The sequence below is a fragment of the Microcaecilia unicolor genome, chromosome 12 (assembly GCF_901765095.1).
Source record: "Microcaecilia unicolor chromosome 12, aMicUni1.1, whole genome shotgun sequence".
Taxonomy (NCBI): Eukaryota; Metazoa; Chordata; class Amphibia; order Gymnophiona; family Siphonopidae; genus Microcaecilia; species Microcaecilia unicolor.
The window spans coordinates 19032149-19052485 of NC_044042.1; the positions used below are offsets into that span (position 1 = coordinate 19032149).

The window sequence follows — 20337 nt, forward strand, 5'->3', positions numbered from 1 at the left end:
ATCGCCCGTAACTGCTGGAGCTAGAAAAAGAATCTTGTACTGAGGGCATTAATCTGTTTGTCAAACGATAATTACTTCTAGCGCTCTGGAATGGTCTTCAATTTTTAAATCTTTCCCTGAAGACATTGTAACTGTTGTACTCGGTATTTTAGAAAAAAAAAAAATCGCTAAACCAAAGTATTTTTGTTTTCTGTTTGTTCAATTTTTTTTAATGCTTTGTATCCCAATTATCTATCGACGAGATGTAGCATTTAACAGAATTTAATGTACTTTCAAAACTCTGTAAAACCGGACCCAAAAGAAATATATCATCTGCATAAGATAAAATAGAGATCTCATCACCTACAAAACCTATAAATATTAATATATTTATAAATGATTTTGAGATGGGAGTAACTAGCGAGGTAATTAAATTTGCTGATGACACAAAGTTATTCAAAGTCGTTAACTCACGACAGGATTGTGAAAAATTACAGAAGGACCTTAAGAGACTGGGAGACTGGGCGGCTAAATGGCAGATGACGTTTAATGTGAGCAAGTGCAAGGTGATGCATGTGGGAAATAAGAACCCGAATTATAGCTACGTCATGCTCCACGTTAGGAGTTACGGGCCAAGAAAGGGATCTGGGTGTCATCGTTGATGCTACGATGAAACCTTCTCCTGAGTGTGCTGCTGCGGCTAGGAAAGCAAATAGAATGTTGGGTATTATTAGGAAAGGTATGGAAAACAGGTGTGAGGATGTTATAATGCCATTGTATCGCTCCATGGTGCGACCGCACCTTGAGTATTGTGTTCAATTCTGGTCGCCGCATCTCAAGAAAGATATAGTAGAATTGGAAAAGGTGTAGCGAAGGGCGACGAAAATGATAGCGGGGATGGGACGACTTCCCTATGAAGAAAGACTAAGGAGGCTAGGGCTTTTCAGCTTGGAGAAGAGACGGCTGAGGGGAGACATGATAGAGGTATATAAAATAATGAGTGGAGTGGAACAGGTGGATGTGAAGCGTCTGTTCACGCTTTCCAAAAATACTAGGACTAGGGGGCATGCGATGAAACTACAGTGTAGTAAATTTAAAACAAGAGAAAGTTTTTCTTCACCCAATGCATAATTAAACTCTGGAATTCGTTGCCGGAGAACATGGTGAAGGCGGTTAGCTTGGCAGAGTTTAAAAAGGGGTTAGACGGTTTCCTAAAGGACAAGTCCATAAACAACTACTAAATGGACTTGGGAAAAATCCACAATTCCAGGAATAACATGTATAGAATGTTTGTACGTTTGGGAAGCTTGCCAGGTGCCCTTGGCCTGGATTGGCCGCTGTCGTGGACAGGATGCTGGGCTCGATGGACCCATGATCTTTTCCCAGTGCGGCATTACTTATGTAAAACAGACACCCAGGGAACTCAAGTACACATTAAGCAGAGAGGGGGAGGGTTCCAACTAGGAGATCTGCCACCCCTCCCCTTAACACCGTAAGACCTGTTCTTTAGAAACTGTTCTAACCACCCGAGTACTCTTCCAATTCATTTAACTTAAAAAGACCTTTTCCTCCATATTTCCATTATCTAGCTTAAATCACTAAGGGGTCCCTTTGATCAACCTGCGGGAAAAAGGGCCCTGCGCTAGTGGTGCGGCCCGTTTTTCCCGTTCGCCAAGGCCCTTTTTACCGCAGCAGGTAAAAAGACCCCAGGCACACTCTTACCGCATGGCCATGTAACAGCTCCTGCGCTAACCCGGCGGGAACTGGGCAGCACGCGGTGATGCCCGATTACCGCCGGGTTACTGCCATGCAAGCCATTTCCGGGGGTTTTCTTTTTCCCCTGGAAATGGCGCGCACTTGGGGCGGGACTACCGTCGGTGGCCGCGTTGGGCCAGCAGTAATCCCAGAAGAGCGCCGCTCTGTTAAAAGGGCCCCCTATATTTAATTGCATCTGTTTTCTAACTCAAGTTTTACTAGTCTAACATGTTCATAGTAACATAGTAAATGACGGCAGATAAAGACCTGAACAGTCCATCCAGTCTGCCCAACAAGATAAACTCATTTTACATGGTATGCGATACTTTATATGTATAACCCAGTTTGATTTGTCCTTGCCATTCTCGGGGCATAGACCCTAGAAGTCTGCCCAGCACTCTTCTTGTACCAAGTTCTGAAGCTAACGTCAAAGCCCCTTAAAATTTACACTCCAGCCTATCCCTATCTATTCAGTCACAATCAGGGCACAGACCATAGAAGTCTGCCCTGCACTGTTCTTGTACTAAAAGTTCTGAAGATTCTAGAATCCTAAAGAGTTACAAGGTTCTGGAATCCCAATAAGTAGCAACATTCCATGTAGAACCCCAAAGAGTAACATAATAAATGACGGCAGATAAAGACCTGAACAGTCCATCCAGTCTGCCCAACAAGATAAACTCATTTTACATGGTATGTGATACTTTATATGTATACCCGAGTTTGATTTGCCTTTATCAGGGCACAGACCATAGAAGTCTGCCCAGCACTGGTTTTACTCTCCAATTATCGGCATTGCCACCCAATCTCTGCTAAGATTCCGTAGACCCATTCCTTCTAACCAGGATTCCTTTGTGTTTCTCTCATACATGTTTGAATTCCATTACCGTTTTCATCTCCACCACCTCCCGCGGGAGGGCATTCCATGTATCCACCACCCTTTCCGTGAAAAAAATGCTTTTCTAATTGTTATGTAAGCCACATTGAACCTGAGTTGGACTCAGGCTAATGCGGGATATAAATGTCAAATAAAAATAGCATCAAATGCCCCTGATATATCGAACTGTAGCAAAAAGGCTTGTTGTCCTGTACTAAGAACATGTCTAATTTTGGGGCGAGAACAAGAAGCAATGTCTCTGTACTCAGTGCCGTAGCGAGGGCTAATGACACCCGGGGCGGGTCGCCGCTGCGCACCACCTCCCCCCCCGGGTGCAGCACGGCGTGACCCCCTCCCCCTCTCTGCGGCGCACCCCCCCTCCGGAGCGAAACCCCCCCCAGACCGCATTCTTACCTACGGGAGGGCCGATCCGCCCCGAGTGCACGTCACTCGGAGCTGCGTCGGCCCCGCTGGTTCCCTGCTCTCTCTGCCCCGGCGGACCGCCCCTCCCGCCCCCCCCCCCCCCCTTCCTAAGCCACTGTCTGTACTGTGTTGTGTCGTGTCATCTCCACTCAGCTCCAGTGCTGGATTTGTTCTAATTTAAAGCTTAAGAGTTATCATGTGTGTGTTTCAAGTCAGTCCACACACCAGTTTAAAAAAAAGTTGCTCTGTAGAACTGGTCACGGCAGGGTTAACCACCTTCTTCTGCACTTTGGATCTCAAAGAGTTTTGAAGCATTTAAAAGGACAGGAGCTCTAATTAATTTTATGACACCGCACATCAGAGGAGCATTAATCCTCTGCAGCCATGAATCTGTGGGCGTACCAAATAATTAAAACAATTAAAACTTTACACCCCAGACCAAGAGTCAAATCACCGAATATCACCTTCTAGTGCAATCCTGAGCAAAGCACTTAAACTTTCCCACATTCAGAACTTAAGACGAAGTGGGGAGGTGGATATTTCCAAACATTCAGCAGACTTACCATGCCCCGGAGACTGCAAACACCCTGTCTTGGCTGACACACAGCTGCTATAATGATGCTGCATGTTTTATTACATCAGTGTATAATTGTTACTGCTCAACAAGGACATTAGTCAGTAAACCACTGACAGAGCCTGGTAAGGGCAGGACATCATGGGACTTCTTGGCACTGTTTAAAATACTAGGGAATGCCATTATTAGTACTGTTTACTCAGGCAAGAATGGACCTTTCACCCTCCGTACCCCTCTCTCGCTCCCCACTCCTGCTTAGCAGCCCGCCGGTAAGTTTCAGAGAGTTGTCTGGAATTCATGCAATGTGCACAGTCTCTGTAGGTAAAGATCAAAACAGAAGCAAAGCCTTCTACAGGCTGCCCCCCCTCCCCCCTCCCCCCCCCCCCCCCCCCCCCCCCCCCCCCCCCGGACCACGGCTTCCTGCTGCGGCTCGGCAGGGGACCGAGTCTGTGATTAACTGGCAGACAATTCTGAAAAGCAGCAGAACAGGGAAATGCATCACGAGTCAGGCGATCCACAGGCACAATCATTACCTGGTATATTCTGTGAGTGGCGACCAGTTATTGCCATCGGGGAAGCAAAATAAAGGAATTGCTTTCAAGAGAGTCTCCTCTTCTTCTTTCTGGCCTCGAAGCAGGTTTTCCCGCTGAAAAATGAGGAATACAGGCAGGTTTAAAGACAGGCACAAAATTCTGAGTCCCACCTTTGGCTCCTGTGTAATAATACAACACCATAGACCAGTCTCCTATCTCTTACTTATATTCATGTGATTATATACTATGGAACTTTGTAAGTCTATGTGCTTTGAAAATGAGCGCCTACCCCATGAACAGGGGAATTGGAAACTGGATCCCATCATTGCGATTCTGGCTCTGGAATTAGGTTCAGCCGCATAATTTGTTGTATGAGCCTAATTCCAGAGCCAGAACCGCAAGGATGGGATCCAGTTTCCAATTCCAGCTCTACTGTTCATGGGGTGACCTCGAGTCACTTAGGTGCTGATTTTCAAAGCACATGTAGACTTATAAAGTTCCATAGTAACGTTAAGTACGTCTGTATCCTTTGAAAATGAGCCTCAGTCTCTCAGCACGAGATGACAGAGCAAGATCTTTGGGGAGCCATGTGGAATGCATTGTACCTATCCCAGCTTGTTCTACACACAGAGCTTCCCAAACAAGTCCTCGGGATCCCACAGCCCAATGGTTCCCAAACCTGGTCCTGGAGGCACCCCAGCCAGTCAGATTTTCAGGATATCATGAATGAATATTCATGAGAGAGATTTGCATGCAGTGGAGGCAGGGCATGCAAATCTCTCATATGAATATTCATTGTGGGTATCCTGAAACCCCGACTGGCTGGGGTGCCTCCAGGACTAGGTATGGGAACCACTGCCATTAGACATTTGTTTTTTTTAGGATTTCCGCAATGAATATGTACAAGATAAATTTGCAGTTCTACATCTATGTGGATGATGTGCAGCTACTCATACCCATTGAACCTGACTTACCTACAGCCTTGAATAAACTGATTACCTGTCTAACATCAGTTCAAGAATGGGCTAAACACAATAAACGTTGCCTGAACCCAAGTAAAACCGAGCTTCTCTGGATCTCTAACACACCTGACATCAAAATCCCTTTTGGGAAGTATGAACTCCTCCTCAAATCACAAGTCAGGAACCTTGGAATACAGTTAGATTCAACACTTACTCTGATTCCCCAAATCCAAGCAACCTTCAAGAGCTGCTTCTCCTATTTGCGACAGCTACGCTGCCTCTCTCCTTACATCGAGAAGGTAAATCTTATCCCAGTTGTGCACGCCATGATAACTTTCAAGACTGGATTACTGCAATGCACTATACACTGGTCTGACTACAAAGGGCCTGCACCAGCTCCAGTTGATTCAGAATTCAGCAGCAAGACTCGCAGAAGGTTGCAAGCGACGTGACCACATCACACCATTTTTTGGAAAAACTTCACTGGCTGCCAGTATAATACAGGGCTAAATTTAAAACTCTATGTCTGATCTTCAAGGCCCTTAAAGGAAATGGCCCTGAATACCTGAAAAATAGGATGATCCTCCACACACCGCCAAGGACACTAAGGTCCTCCCAAGGACTTTCACTGTCCACACCCTCTCCAAAAGACATTACACGATGTGATACCCGCAAGCGAGCCTTCTCCGGAGTAGCCCCCACACTCTGGAATGCATTGCCTGAAAGGCTCCGCTTAACACAAGACTACCTCTACTTCAGGAAGCAGGTAAAAGCTTGGCTCTTCAACCAAGCCGTGAATGGAAGAAGTAACTAACTTGTTAGCAGTGGCGTTCCTGGGGGGGGGGGCGGTGGGGGCGGTCCACCCCAGGTACACGCCGCTGGGGGGGTGCCACTCGCCTGTCGGCATCGCTCGTTCCGTGCTCCCTCTGCCCTGGAACAGGTTACTTCCTGTTCCGAACCTGTTCCAGGGCAGAGGGAGCATGGAACGAGCGACGCTGACAGGCGCGCGGCACCCCCCCCCCCCCAGCAGGTAAAAATGCACCCGGGGGAGATGTCGTTTTGCCGGGGGGGGGGGGAGAAGGTGTCGTTTCGCGGGGGGGGGGCACGGCGCATCGGCGATCCGCCCCAGGTATCAGCCGCTCCAGGAACGCCACTGCTTGTTAGTCTCACTCACACACACACAAGGATTGACTCGGGCTTCACATACTGCAGCGGGACATGTTTATCCACTCCTACCCTAGCTGAGATAATATTTAACCGTCTCTCTGACCTCACATGCAACTTTCTTCAAATCAGTCACCTTACTTTCTAATTCTTCCTACTTTCTTACTCATCTTATATGTTACAACTTTGCCTTACCTTTCACTACCAATTGTAATGTTCTAGTACATATTGTGTTGTCATTGCAAGTAGTATACCATGCCATACTTTGTATTGTTGTTCGAATATTTTTACTGCTCTAATTGCCTATTGCTCATGTTTGATCTATTCTTACTGTACACCGCCTTGAGTGAATTCCTTCAAAAAGGAGGTAAATAAATCCTAATAAATAAAATAAAATACCAAATACCAAAACTCCAGTTTATGTAAATCTCTCACATGCATATTTCATTATGGAGATCCTAAAAACATGACTGGCTGTGGGGTCTCCAGAGCAGGTTTGGGATCCCCCTGAGATAAATAAATCAAACACAATGAAACTGACGTAAAAACACAAAGTAATTATGTTCACTAAGCTAAGTGCTATACAAACAGGTCTCAAAAGAGAATGAAACCCAGGATTAGTAAGACAATTAACAGTATAAGGGGTCCTTTGATTAAGGTGCACCGAAAAATGGCCTGCGCTGGTGTAGGCGCGCGTTTTGAATGCGCGCAGATCCATTTTTCAGCGCACCTGTAAAAAAAATCCCTTTTTTAAAAAAAGTTTGGCCAAAAACGGACGTGCGGCAAGATGAAAATGGGTGCGCGTCCATTTTGGGTCTGAGACCTGACCGCCACCCACTGACTTAGCGGTAAGGTCTTACTTGTTAACTAGGCGGTAATGGTCTACGCACAAAGAATGCCTTTTACCGCCCGGTTAGCGCCGCGCACTGAAAAATAAAAATTACTTTCCGGCGCGCATAGTGGGCATGCGTAAAAAAATTAAATTACCGCCCGGGCCACGCAGTAGCCGAGCGGTAATTCCAATCTGACATGCGTTGTGTGCATGCGTAAGCACCAACACGGCTTAGTAAAAGGGCCCCTTAATTTCCACCAATACACAATTATTAGGAAGTTATTATATCCAGTTAGCTAAAACTCAAAGCAGCTCTCCGTATGCGACATTCACCCCCCTTTAAAAAGAATCTGGAAAACTTAATAAAACAAGTTATTACAGGAGACCTAAGATTTACATCATTCCCTCTGGGTCCACGTAATCCGCAGGAAGAAAAATCTTAACCCGGCTGGCTTACCTTTGGGAACTGGTAGGTTATTTGAGGTTCGTAGGCTGCTCCTGTTTTTTGTCTTTTCAGCGACACCACAACCAGATACTCGAAGAACAGATGGCCTCCCGAATAGCCCAATGTGGTAACCTCTGTTCTGCGCCCCTCCGGTAGCGTGTTATTATCCCTCACCGGCACCTGGCTCGCTTCTGTTGTAAAGAAACAGGGGAAGGCGATGTGAGAAAAAGGTAAGTTTGTGGTGATAAAAGTCCTTTTCTGCAAGCTAAATGCTATCAGCTGCTAAAAAAAGCAAAGACGAGGGGCACCTCTTCGATCACCAAAGGCAGGCAAGAAAAGTCGAGTTTTATCCACCGCTCTCAGAGTGAAGAATAGCTTCTGCATTTTGGAAGGAGGAAGGGGCTGCAGAGAGAGGGGAGAGAGGTGTGCATTGCAGACTGTGTGAGTCTGACACAATCCCCTCCCTTCCTTCCTTCCTCTGATGCGTCCTCAGCACCCAGAGGGCGAGTCGCTATCCAGTCCCCAAGACACCATCAAAATGCTACACAGCATAGACAGGTGGCAAAGAGATGTGCACACCCACTGAACCTGTCAAACACTGGCTGCATTTCCTGGATTCAGAACCAGTTTCAAAGGAACGCGAGAGGCCCTGAACTCTCCCCTCTCCTGAAACTATTGGCTTTGCAACCTCTCTGCTGTAGCTCTGGAGGTGCAGAACCTGCAATTTCAGGAGTCTACTGCACACTTCTTTTGGGGTGGAGGGGATCATTTTGAAGAACTGTTTGTATGCAGAAATAGCCTTTCCTAAACGTCACCATCCTCAGAATCATAAAAGCGCAATCTATTAAGGGGCCCTTGTACTAAAACGCATAAGCATCTACGCGCTCCCAACGCACGCCAAAATGGAGTCACCGCCTGGCTCTTCAGTAATTTTATTTTTGGCACGTGTCCGATACACGTGTCCAAAAAAAACAATTTTTATGTTCGGATGCACGTATTGGACACTCGCCAAGCGGCATTTGACATGCGCAGGTCATTACCGCCCGGTTACCGCCTGAGACTTTACCGCAAGGTCAACGGCTGGCGGTAAAGGTCTCAGACCCAAAATGGACACGTGGCAATTTTCATTTTGCCGCACACGTCCATGTTTGGCCAAAATTTTAGAAAGGCATTTTTTACAGGTGCGCTCAAAACACGCGTCTACACTACAGCAGGCCATTTTCAGCGTGCCTTTGTAAAAGGGGCCCCTAAGTAAAGGAGATCTGGGAAAAACATACAAAATTATATTATATCAAACATATAAACGGCGAGTGACCGGGCTCTCGCTTTGCTATACAAACAGCGTCAACGCAGCACACAGCTCATCTGAGCTGTGTGCTGCGTTCCCGCGCTGTTTCAATAGCGAAGCGAGGGCCCGGCCCGGGTGGAGGGGTGCCGGCGACTCCGGGGGGAGGGGCCTTGCAGCGGCGAGAAGGGGCCTTTCAAACCCCCCCCCCCCCCCCGTCCTATACGAGCCCGTTTTTACGGGCTCAATGGCTAGTTTTTATATAAAACACACACACACAAAATATCTAAAAAAATATAAACTGAACTGTGTGCTCAGAAAATTGCTCTACTCTTTAGCAAATTGTTTAGATTCATCCTTCTCTATCATTACACGTTTTTAAAAGTAAAATATAATATGACTAAAGCGTATATTTGGTTTTCAGTATACATTTTGTTCTTCAAAACACTCCCTGTATAGACAAGCAATTGATAGGGCATATCTGGGGCGTCCAGCGGGTTTTGCCCGCCCGCCTGTTTGTCTGGATTTCTGGACAAACGGGCGGGCGGGCGAGTCTCCCCTCCCCTTACTTACTATCTGCCCTGGTGGTCTAGTGACCTCTTCGGGGCAGGAAAGAGCCCCCTCTTTCCTACCCGGAGTGCTACCTTGCCCGTCGTCCTTCTCAATCTCAGCTGGGGATTCAAAATGGCCGCAGAGAGCGGAAGTCTTGCGAGACCGCTTCAACTCTCGGTGGCCATTTTGAATCCCCAGCCAAGACCGAGAAGGATGCAGGGCAAGGGCAGGCGGGGCTCTTTCCTGCCCCGAAGAGGTCACTAGACCACCAGGGCAGATAGTAAGTAAGGGGAGGGGAATATGTGACAAGGGGGAGGACAGGTGACGGGAGGGAAGGTGACGGGAGGGCATGGGAGGGGAATATGTGGCCTGGGGGAGGGGAAGGGAATATGTGAAAGGGGGGCAGGATGAGGATCCGAAAGGGACGTGGTGTGGGCGGGGCAGGGGGAATGACATGTGTCCTCTTTTTCAGAGGACAAAATATGGTAACCCTAACAGTGAACCCCTTCGCACAAAGTGATTTGAAGAACAGTACATATTCCCATCCCCACCAGTGCTGGCCTTCCGACAGCCACCCAACTTAAAACACAAGCTAATTAGAAGTAAGCTCCCAACACAGACTCAAAAAGAAAAGAATGGCACACATCCTACTACTACTACTAAACATTTCTAGAGCGCTACTAGGGTTACGCAGCGCTGTACAGATTAACAAAAAAAGGACAGTCCCTGCTCCAAGGAGCTTACAATCTAATGGGCGAAATGTCAAGTTGGGGCAGTCTAGAATTCCTGAATAGAGGTATGGTGGTTAGGTGCCGAAGGCGACATTGAAGAGGTGGGCTTTGAGCAAGGCTTTGAAGATGGGCAGGGAGGGGGCCTGGCGTATGGGCTCAGGGAGTTTATTCCAGGCATGGGGTGAGGCGAGGCAGAAAGGGCGGAGCCTGGAGTTGGCGGTGGTGGAGAAGGGTACTGAAAGGAGGGATTTGTCTTGAGAGCGGAGGTTACGGGTAGGGACGTAAGGGGAGATGAGGGTAGAGAGGTAAGGAGGGGCTGTAGATCGAGTGCATTTGTAGGTTAATAGGAGATGCTTAAACTGTATGCAGTACCTGATCGGAAGCCAGTGAAGTGACTTGAGGAGAGGGGTGATATGAGTTTACCGGTCCAGGCGGAAGATAAGACGTGCAGCAGAGTTCTGAACGGACTGAACATATCCAGCTGCAAACTATGCCAAAACATTTCACAGGACCCCATGGTCATTCACAGAGGAAAAATATTCAACATTAAGGAATCTTTCACGTGCTCATCTTCCAATGTGGTATATATCATTCAGTGTAAAAAATGCAACAAAGGCTGCTACATTGGAGAAACCAGTCAGATGCTAAAGAAGAGATTTAATTTACATAGACACTATATGAAAAATGCTAGTACCAATAAAGATGTCATGCCTGTGGGACAGCACTTTACAAAACCAGAACAATGTACCAGTGATTTCATGGTAAGAATCTTAAAAGGAAACTTTAAAACAACATAGGAACGTAAGACCTTTGAAGTCAGAATGATTAAATATTTTGACACCCACCAGACAGGACTTAAAGATCTGGGTTTTTTTTAGCACATTATAAGCCATAAAATTGTACTGCTTTGTCACTCTCCTGTCTCCATGCAGACCTCCCTATCCCTCTTCCTGTCTCTCACCTATCCACCCCCATCCTGTTAGACTGTCACTGGAATGCTTTGATGTTTCACTTATATATGATGTCATCTACCAACATTTGCTTATTTCCGATTTGACGAAGAAGGGCAACCTTCGAAAGCTAATCAAGAAATGTATTAAGTTATGTCCAATAAAAACGGTGGTATCTTATTTTCTTTTCCATGTTTTATTTTATTTCTATTGATTACCTTTAAAAGTGGACTAACACGGCTACCACACCTCTCTACTCAAGAACAGTACATATATACATCTGAATTTTCTCAATATTCACTTACCCAGAAACAGTTCATTGATGATGTTTTTCATCATCGGAACCAGCTCAGAATTCTTTGGGTCAATTTTTTTTTTTTAAAGAGTAACAACTGTCAAATATTCAGTTCAAATTTCATATGAATTTATCGTTTATTGATTTTTTGGATATCAAAATGGTTACTCATAAGACTTTTAGAATATGCATTCGTCACAAAGAAAGGGACTGTAATTCTCCTACATTATCACAGTTTCCATCCGAGGAACTTATAGGATATAAGTCCTAGTCTGTCTTCTCCATGCCAGTTGAAGTTGAAGCAGTTGTTGTGGAAAGGATGTCAATATATATATATATATATATATATATATATATATATATATAAATTATTTAAGATCATTTATACCCCGCTTTTTGCCACGTAAAGCAGCCCCAAAGCGGCTTACAATGAAGTAATGAAAACAATTACAATATATATAATGGAGGAGTGGCCTAGTGGTTAGGGTGGTGGACTTTGGTACTGAGGAACTGAGTTCAATTCCCACTTCAGGCACAGGCAGCTCCTTGTGACTCTGGGCAAGTCACTTAACCCTCCATTGCCCCAGGTACAAATAAGTACCTGTATATGTAAGCCGCATTGAGCCTGCCATGAGTGGGAAAGCGCGGGGTACAAATGTAACAAAAAATATATATATATATATATTTTTTTTTTTTCAATGGGACATTGTTATCCAAAAGGTCTCAGCATGGAACAGTTTATATCCCCCCTTTCTGAGGAGGTATTCTATTGTGTTTCAAACCAGTTTTGAGTTCTGCAATTGGCTGGAAGATGACATCTGACCAAGCTAAAGCCAACCCCCTTTTTTAATGTCAGTTTATAGTAGCTCTGGAAGGTGGGGGGGGGGGGGGGTTGATGGGTGGCTGCCTGGCTATAGCTAATGAAATCTGTAATAGGTCCCACGGGTAAGCTGCTTTTTCTTTATTTTTCAAGTTGTATAGTTTTGTTTAAATACATTTTTATATAATATTTTCAGATTTTAATAAAGGTTTTTTTGTAGGTGACTCAGATTGCAATATTTTTTTTATTTATTTTAAAATTTTTAATCTGCTTATATTTAAGCGGCTTACATAAAATATATACATAATACATAAGTAATACAAAACAAAAACAAACAATTGCCCCCTTTTTGGATGTCTCCAACCCAGAACTACTGCCGATGGTAATTCCACCTTCACCGGGCGCCATTTCTGACGCTAGTGAAAATATTGAAAAAATATTTCCACAGGGGGTTACCTGGAAGTAATCGGGCAGCATTGTGCATTGCCCAGTTACCGCCAGGTTGGTGAGGGAGTCCTTACTGACACTTCAATGGGTGGCGGTAAATGCTCCCCCCCCCCCCGAAATGGCCGTGCAGCAAGTGCAAACTTACCACATGGTCATTTTAGTTTATTCACTTAGGGATCCTTTTACTAAGCTGCGTAAGTATCTACGCACGTCCAACGCGCCAAAATGGAGTTACTGCCCAGCTACCGCATGGCTCTTGCGGTAATTTCATTTTTGGCACACATCCGATACGCGCGTCTGAAAAATATTTTCTATTTTCGTCCACGTGTATCAGACATGCGCCAAGTGACATTTGATGCGCCTAGGTCATTACTGCCCAGTTACCGCGTCAGATTTTACCGCTAGGTCAATGGCTGGCAGTAAGGTCTCAGACCCAAAATAGACGCACAGCAATTTTGATTTTGCCACACGTCCATTTTCAGCAAAAAATTATAAAAGGCCTTTTTTTTTTTACAGGCGCACTGAAAAATGGATCAGCGTGCGCCCAAAATCCACAAGACATTTTTCAGTGTGCCTTTATAAAAGGACCCCTTAATATTTTTTTTTAACGTTTAGAAATCTGCAAAGATTGAGAAGGATCATTTTAAGCCACTGATTTTTGATATAGGTATTTTTCCATACAATTTATGTAAGCATATATATGTTAATACAAATAGATTCTTACAATCGAATTTGTTGAGGAATCCTTACAGAGGGTTCAGGGAAGCCTAGGGTTCCACGGAACCCAGTCTCGGAACTGCTGCTCTATTTGTTAAAGAATATGTCAGCACTTTTCTAAAATTGCCCAAGGTACTGGCACTTAAATTTACATGTGCAAACCTTCTATATTCGTAAGGTTTTTTTCAGAGCCGGTGGTGGGTGGCGGGGCGGGTGGTTGGGAGGTGGGGAAAGCGCTGGGCAGACATACGGTCTGTGCCCTGAAAAAGACAGGTTCAAATCAAGGTAAAGTATACAGAAAAAATGGCACATGTGAGTTTATCTTGTTGGGCAAACTGGATGGACTGTGCAGGTCTTTTTCTGCCGTCATCTACTATGTTACTATGTAAGGGTTTTTCATCCCCCAAGGGACGAATCTGGGGCCCAATTTGGACATGCATATACTTTATAAAAATGTTAAAAAAACCTAGAACTTGTGTGCGCCAAAGAACAGGGGTAAATGCGTGTGTATTTTCATGGCATAATTTCGAAAAGAAGAGCATGCACATACCTGTAGCACAGTTATCCTCTATATGTCCACAGTGTTCATGCCAGTTCTCATCACACACTTCCCTTCTTTTTAGCATACATCTAATGAATATGCATGAGAAATTTGCAAGTGTTGCGTCTCCTATGCATACTCATTAAAATAGCCTTAAGCACAGACTGGTGGAGGGGGGAGAGGGAGCAAGGACCAGCTTGAGCACCAGTGCTTTAAGGGGTCCTTTTACTAAGGTGCCCTGAAAAATGGCCTGCAGTAGTACAGACGCGTGTTTTGGGCGCACGCAGAATCATTTTTCAGCGCACCTGTAAAAAAAAACCCCAAAAACGCCTTTTTAAAACTTTTGCCGAAAATGGATGTGCGGCAAAATGAAAATTGCTGCGCGTCCATTTTGGGTCCGAGACCTTACTGCCAGCCACTGACCTAGCGGTAAAGTCTCACGCGGTAACCGGGCGGTAATGACCTACGTGCATCAAATGCCACTTGGCGCACGTAGCAGACACGCGCCAGAAAATAAAAATTATTTTTTGGACGCACGTAGCAGACCCGCGCCAAAAATGAAATTACCAATAAGGGCCACGCAGTAGCTGGGCGGTAACTCGGAACTGGTGTGCGTAGAGCTTACGTGGCTTAGTAAAAGGGCCCCTAAGTGATCAGCATCTGTGACAAATTCAACGAATTCTGGGCTAATGCAGGATGAAACCAATCACGGTGCTCCGCCTCTCCACGCATCCCCTTCCTCCCCGCTGCTACACTCCCTTGCCTGCTGGCCTTTCATCAACCCCTCCCCCACCAGCCTCCTTCCTCACCCCCTACTCTACAGCTCCCCTTTCTGGTTTCGCTTCTCCCATTCAGTGAACCTAAAATGTAGCTTCTTGTGCCCACAGCAAAGAGAGGGTGAAGGGCACACAAAGAATCACCCTCTTCACTGAATAATGCTACAGAATTCCAGCTGGGCTGAAATACTGCTTTGAACAAAGGATTCAATTGTATTTATGCAACAAATGGCACATTCGCTCATTACCTAAATCAGTCCGCCTGAAGATTAGAGTTAGGTTTAGCACTTCAGCAGAGCGATTTCTCCCCACCATTGCAGAAGGCCCTGGTGGACCTGATTCGGTACCGTTTTGTTTCCCCCCTTTCTCCTTCCCTGAGAACTGCCACTGTATTCCTGCATACAAAAAGGGGAAGGGGGGAGGTGCAGAAACCTAGACAGTTTCTAAAAAAACAGAATATTCATAGAAATGTCAGAAAAAGGTGACACGGTACCATCCAGGAAATAAACCAAGGCCTTCCTATGTGATTAATCCTGGGCGAATTCTGTGGGGGGGGGGGAAACAAAACAAAAAAACAACACACCCCTTAAATTCTGTGCACTACTTTTAAAAATTCAGCAAAATTCTGCATTCTTTTTGTTTTGTGTAGATTTCCCCCATCATAATGGCCTGGGTCCTCTCAGCTCCAGGTCTGACCTCACATCCTGACCCCTCAACTTTCTTTCTGCTCAGGCTAAGATTCCACCCTCCCCCCCAGCAGCCTCAGCTGCTTGAAATTCTCCCTAGGTCTTCTCTCTCCCCCACTCTTCCCCCCCCCCCCCCCCAATACACACACACACATTTTTCAACCACCATTCTTCTGTGCCTCCTTTGTAGGATGACCCCCCCCCCCCCCCCCAACAGCAAAACCTCTTAGTTTTCTTTCCAGCCTTCTCTTTCTCAGAGATACCTCCTTGGCACACACATTCCCCACAGCTTTCTGTGAAACCTCCATCTTGCACGCCCCCCCCCCCCCCCCCTACACACACACACAGTGTTCTCTCAAACCCTCTCCTAACCCTTGTTCACTTGTTCAGAACCCTTATTTTATCATCCTCACTTTAATATTCCCATTTCTCTTGTTTGTCTGTCCTAATTAGATTGTAAGCTCTGTCGAGCAGGGACTGTCTCTTCATGTTCAAGTGTACAGCGCTGCGTACGTCTAGTAGCGCTATAGAAATGATAAGTAGTAGTAGTAGTCTTGGGATTCCGGAATCTTTCTACTCTTTGTCCTTATCCCTGTTTGTCCTAATTAGATTGTAAGCTCTGTCGAGCAGGGACTGTCTCTTCATGTTCAAGTGTACAGCGCTGCGTACGTCTAGTAGCACTATAGAAATGATAAGTAGTAGTAGTAGTATCCCCCACATACATCTCCTACCCTCATAACCCCCAAGGCGCTCAACCTCAACAAGGGTAAATAATGTACAACCACACCATGATTCTCTCTCAACTCCCTCCCCCCAGATACATCCACTCCATAGCTTTTTCTCCTGAATCCTGCTGTGGTACTCCCCTGCTCTACTCCGGGCTTGGCCTTCCTACCTTTTCTACTCCCCCCCCCCTCAAGGCACATACCCCTCCAGCTCTGCTCTCCCCAGCACACACCCCCCCCCCCCCCCCCCCCCCCCACAAGCTTAGGTCCCTTTTTCCCTAACCCCTTCCCCCAGGACTCCTACACAGTACAAACTGTTTTCTATAAGTTTGCTTTACCCCCCCAGAGCCTATTCTGTAACAGCTAAGGAGGAAGAAAGTGGTCTGCACATCAGGCTGCATCTTCCTTTTCCATTGTTCCGGCTGACTGCACAATTTGTGCAAGACACGATTGATATCCTAGAATCAGGAGGAGGAGGCGGCCATGGCCTGACACGAAGCCATTTTCCTTCTCACTTGCTTCAGATTAGCCTTTGGGGTAAGTCAATTATGCCATGGTGGGAGCTATGCTCCTAGTATGTGCCACAGGGGGAGGAAACCATGAGAATTACCAGCTGCCTCCTGGTCTGGACAGAATTCTGCTCAAATTCTGAAGTGCTCAGTGGCACAGAATTCCCACCCGAGGATTTGTGATAGAAAAACTCTTCGGTCATACCGTTCATACTGAAGAGAGGGGATACTACTGGAACACAGACCATACAGGTCTTTATCTGCTGTCATCTACTATGTTCCAGAGCCCTTCACCGCTATCACACATTGCTATGCTATGGGTGGCTTATATTCCGCAATATCGCCAATCAGATTCATCGCGGATTACAATCAGAAAAAAAGAAGCACCCTAATCAGGTGGAATTACATTATATTAAAAAAACAAACAAACACTGTATACTTGTGAATTTCGCAATCTTGTAATATTGTTATGTGGACTGTAATTTACATTGGAACTGCCATCAATAAAAAATGATTTAAAAAAAAAAACACCTTACACACACAGCAAACAGAAATCAAACCTAAATTAGTCAGTACCAATAGCAGAAAACATCTGAGCTTCAGATATTTGATAAGGCAAAGTCGATCTTACAAAATCTGGCAACCCATTCCTGACCTAACTATTTAAAAGAAGAATCCAAAGCTTGGAAATAACATAGTAAAAGAGCCTGAACATGTAATTCCTTTTCTGAAATGGGAAATACAAGTGTAGATTTCTTTTTATTATTATCTTTCAAAATGTTTACAAAGATAGCAAAAACTTTAACACATCAAGTAAGTCCCAAAAATAAAAAAAAAATAATAAAAAAAAAACATTCCTCCAAAGAAACAGGAAAAAGAAGAAAAAAAAGGGTGGCCAGGGATATAATTGGAAAAATAATCAACAAAAACAAACAAATAAAACCGTATCGCTCCTGGTCCATCAAGGTTAATCCTATCAATTAGGCTACCTAAACTTTTCCCTTTGCACTGAATTCTCCTGTGACTAAATCAATTCTTTTTAGTTGTTTAGGGTACAGATTTTAGTTCTGCTCAGACCCTGCCCAAAATCACCCCCCTCTGCAATGAGTGGAGGAGTGGCCTAGTGGTTAGGGTGGTGGACTTTGGTCCTGGGGAACCGAGTTCGATTCCCACTTCAGGCACAGGCAGCTCCTTGTGACTCTGGGCAAGTCACTTAACCCTCCATTGCCCCATGTAAGCCGCATTGAGCCTGCCATGAGTGGGAAAGCGCGGGGTACAAATGTAACAAAACAATCTACACCTAGCACAGATACACCGGTAAATGCTAGCTTTCTAAATCTGGGCTTCGCGTGTATTTATACATTTGAAATTGCAGATACAGCTTCTAAAATAAAGGCCTCAAACATTAAAGAAGGCTGGTTCGGTGTGTTGGCACTCCCAGCCTCCATGGTCAGCCCTGCCCATGCAGAGGGCAATCAAAAATAATTGCAACACGCCAAGGTGTTTGGAAAGAGCTGGAAGTATCAGGTCACTTCCAATCCACCTCATTAAGAAACGGCACTATTAAAACACCTGGATTTTTATGCTCTTCTGAGCCTCTTTTGCAAAATAAGCGCTCTCAACTCTGACCCCTGATGCAGGGATTATCTGTGTTTCATTTTGTCAATAAAGATTTACACTTCAGTCTCCGCCTTTTGGCCACCTCTGCTCTCTGGATTTTTCCCCCCGATTTTAATATACACCGGAAGGGGAATCATAAACCATCACAGTCAATGAGAACAAAATCTACCTCACACTACGTAAACATCTTCAAAAGAAGAGAATACGGGGCTCATTTTCAAAACAAAAGAATGTCATAAAGTGGCAGAAGGACTTTCTCTCAAAAGAGTCCAAGTTGCAATTTCCGAATCCCCGATTTTAGATGTTTTGCTCCACAGTTCGTCCGGGAAGCGTGATGGGGGCATGTTTTGGGTGAGACATGAGTGGGCCCAAAAGATAGACATTTTTCTGCAATAGTAGTACAAAATGAAAGCATCTACTGCCAAAATTAAGACATTTTTGGCTAGACCCGTTTCAAACCACAAGTAAATGACCAAAAGATGTCTTCAATGACCAAATGATCACTGAAGGGATTGAAGCATACCCCCCTTACTTCCCCAATGTCTACTGACCCCCCCCCCCCCCAGCCCGCTAAAGTGACAGTACGTACCAGCTCTACTACAATAGCAAGCAGGTCCAAGGAGTAGTCTAGTGGTCAGTGCAGTGGACTATAGAGAAGGGGACCCAGGCCCAATCACAACCGTACTAAATAACTACTGTGCCTACATATAGGTGACACCTGCAAGCTTGAGTGAGGTAGAGTAAGTTTTTTTTTTCTATTCCTGGAGGGCTCACCATACAATATAAGGGGGTAATGGTGAGATGTGTACTTGGGACTTCACTTTATGTGAAGTCCACTGCAGTGTCTCCTAGGCTGCCCCACTGCTCTGCTGGGATGTCTGTGTGGCCGGTCTACTAAGAATGATGGTCCCCAGACATCCTAATGGCTGGTTTTTGGGTGTTTCCAAAAATGTCCCAAAAGAAAAACGCTGAGCAAAAGTCTAGGAAAAAGCAAGTTTTGAACCAAAAAGATAGCCAGTTTTCAAACCTGAAAAACATCTATGTTCACCACTCGATTTTTGGACGTTTCTAGCAAGCCATTTTAAATCGATAATGCCTCTCCACGTATATCTAAAGTCAAGGTTGTTGCAAGGGGAGGAGGCAAGTGGGGCAACCACCTGGAGGGTGCCAAATTGCCCTTTTGAGTCCGCCTATGAGTCTGCAAGCCTCAAAGGGAAAGGTGGAGGCTGCCATTTTGTTCAGCAACTGCCCTGTCCAAAGGGTTAAAAGCTTTGGTTGCAAGGTACTCACTCAAGAGCTGGTGCTTACTGGTGGACCTTCAGCACTGCAGGGATAACAATCACTACACTTCCAAGACCAGACATGTGCTTGTATGCATTACTTGACAGAAATACAAGGGTAATGAATTTATTTCAGCGTTAAGGAGATTTTGCAACTATACTACCCTGTGGAATTTTTTTCAGGGAAACAGCACAAAAATCAAATTAGAATTGGGAAGGGTACATTGATGTTCGCTACCCCCCCTCCCACCACTGAAAGGAACATCAGATTTTACTAGAGCAACATACATCAACCCTGTGAACAGTAGATGTCAACACAGCTGTTGTTGGATCATTCATAACCATATTTGTCAACTTTTAAGTGGGAAAGTTTTGGGGGGAAAAGGAAGACTCCTAAGCTAACAGTACTTGGGGAAGGAGGTGAAGAGAGGAATTGGAAAAGAGGTTGGTTAGTCACGTACAAGAGATGAGAAAGGCTGCTCTGCCAGAACAAGAGTTGCCCGAGAAAGGAAACCATCTTGGAACTCCTGATTCACACACACTTACATACTTTTCTATTCTTGGACCAGTTACACCAATATTCAGTTTGGGATTAAATGTGGATTTGTTTCTATTTCTGTTCAAACTTATTCCTGGAGTTCTCGGATATTCCAGGATTAAAGCATACATCTCATGCTCTCGTTTCCTTCCAGTATGAACAGAGTGAATGCACATCCAATCCTGGATCATGAGATGGGTGTGAAAACAGATATGAACCAGAAAATCAACGTGAAGATTAAATTCTAGAAATGGGGACTCTGCCACCCCGATTACCACTACCAGGGAATATGCACTGATAAATCCTACCTATAGGGTATAGATC

General features: G+C 45.2%; 1 protein-coding gene across 2 annotated transcripts in view; it reads right to left on the minus strand.

Annotated features, from left to right (window-relative positions):
- DENND2D (DENN domain containing 2D) overlaps window positions 1–20337 on the minus strand; it is an 82199-nt gene that overhangs the window by 33683 nt on the left and 28179 nt on the right. For both annotated transcript variants that reach the window (XM_030221422.1, XM_030221421.1), the window contains exons 2-3: window positions 7554–7732; window positions 4139–4251 (exon numbers count right to left, since the gene is read on the minus strand). In XM_030221422.1, coding sequence (XP_030077282.1) covers window positions 4139–4251; window positions 7554–7732 — 292 coding nt within the window. The remainder of the gene's footprint in view (window positions 1–4138; window positions 4252–7553; window positions 7733–20337) is intronic.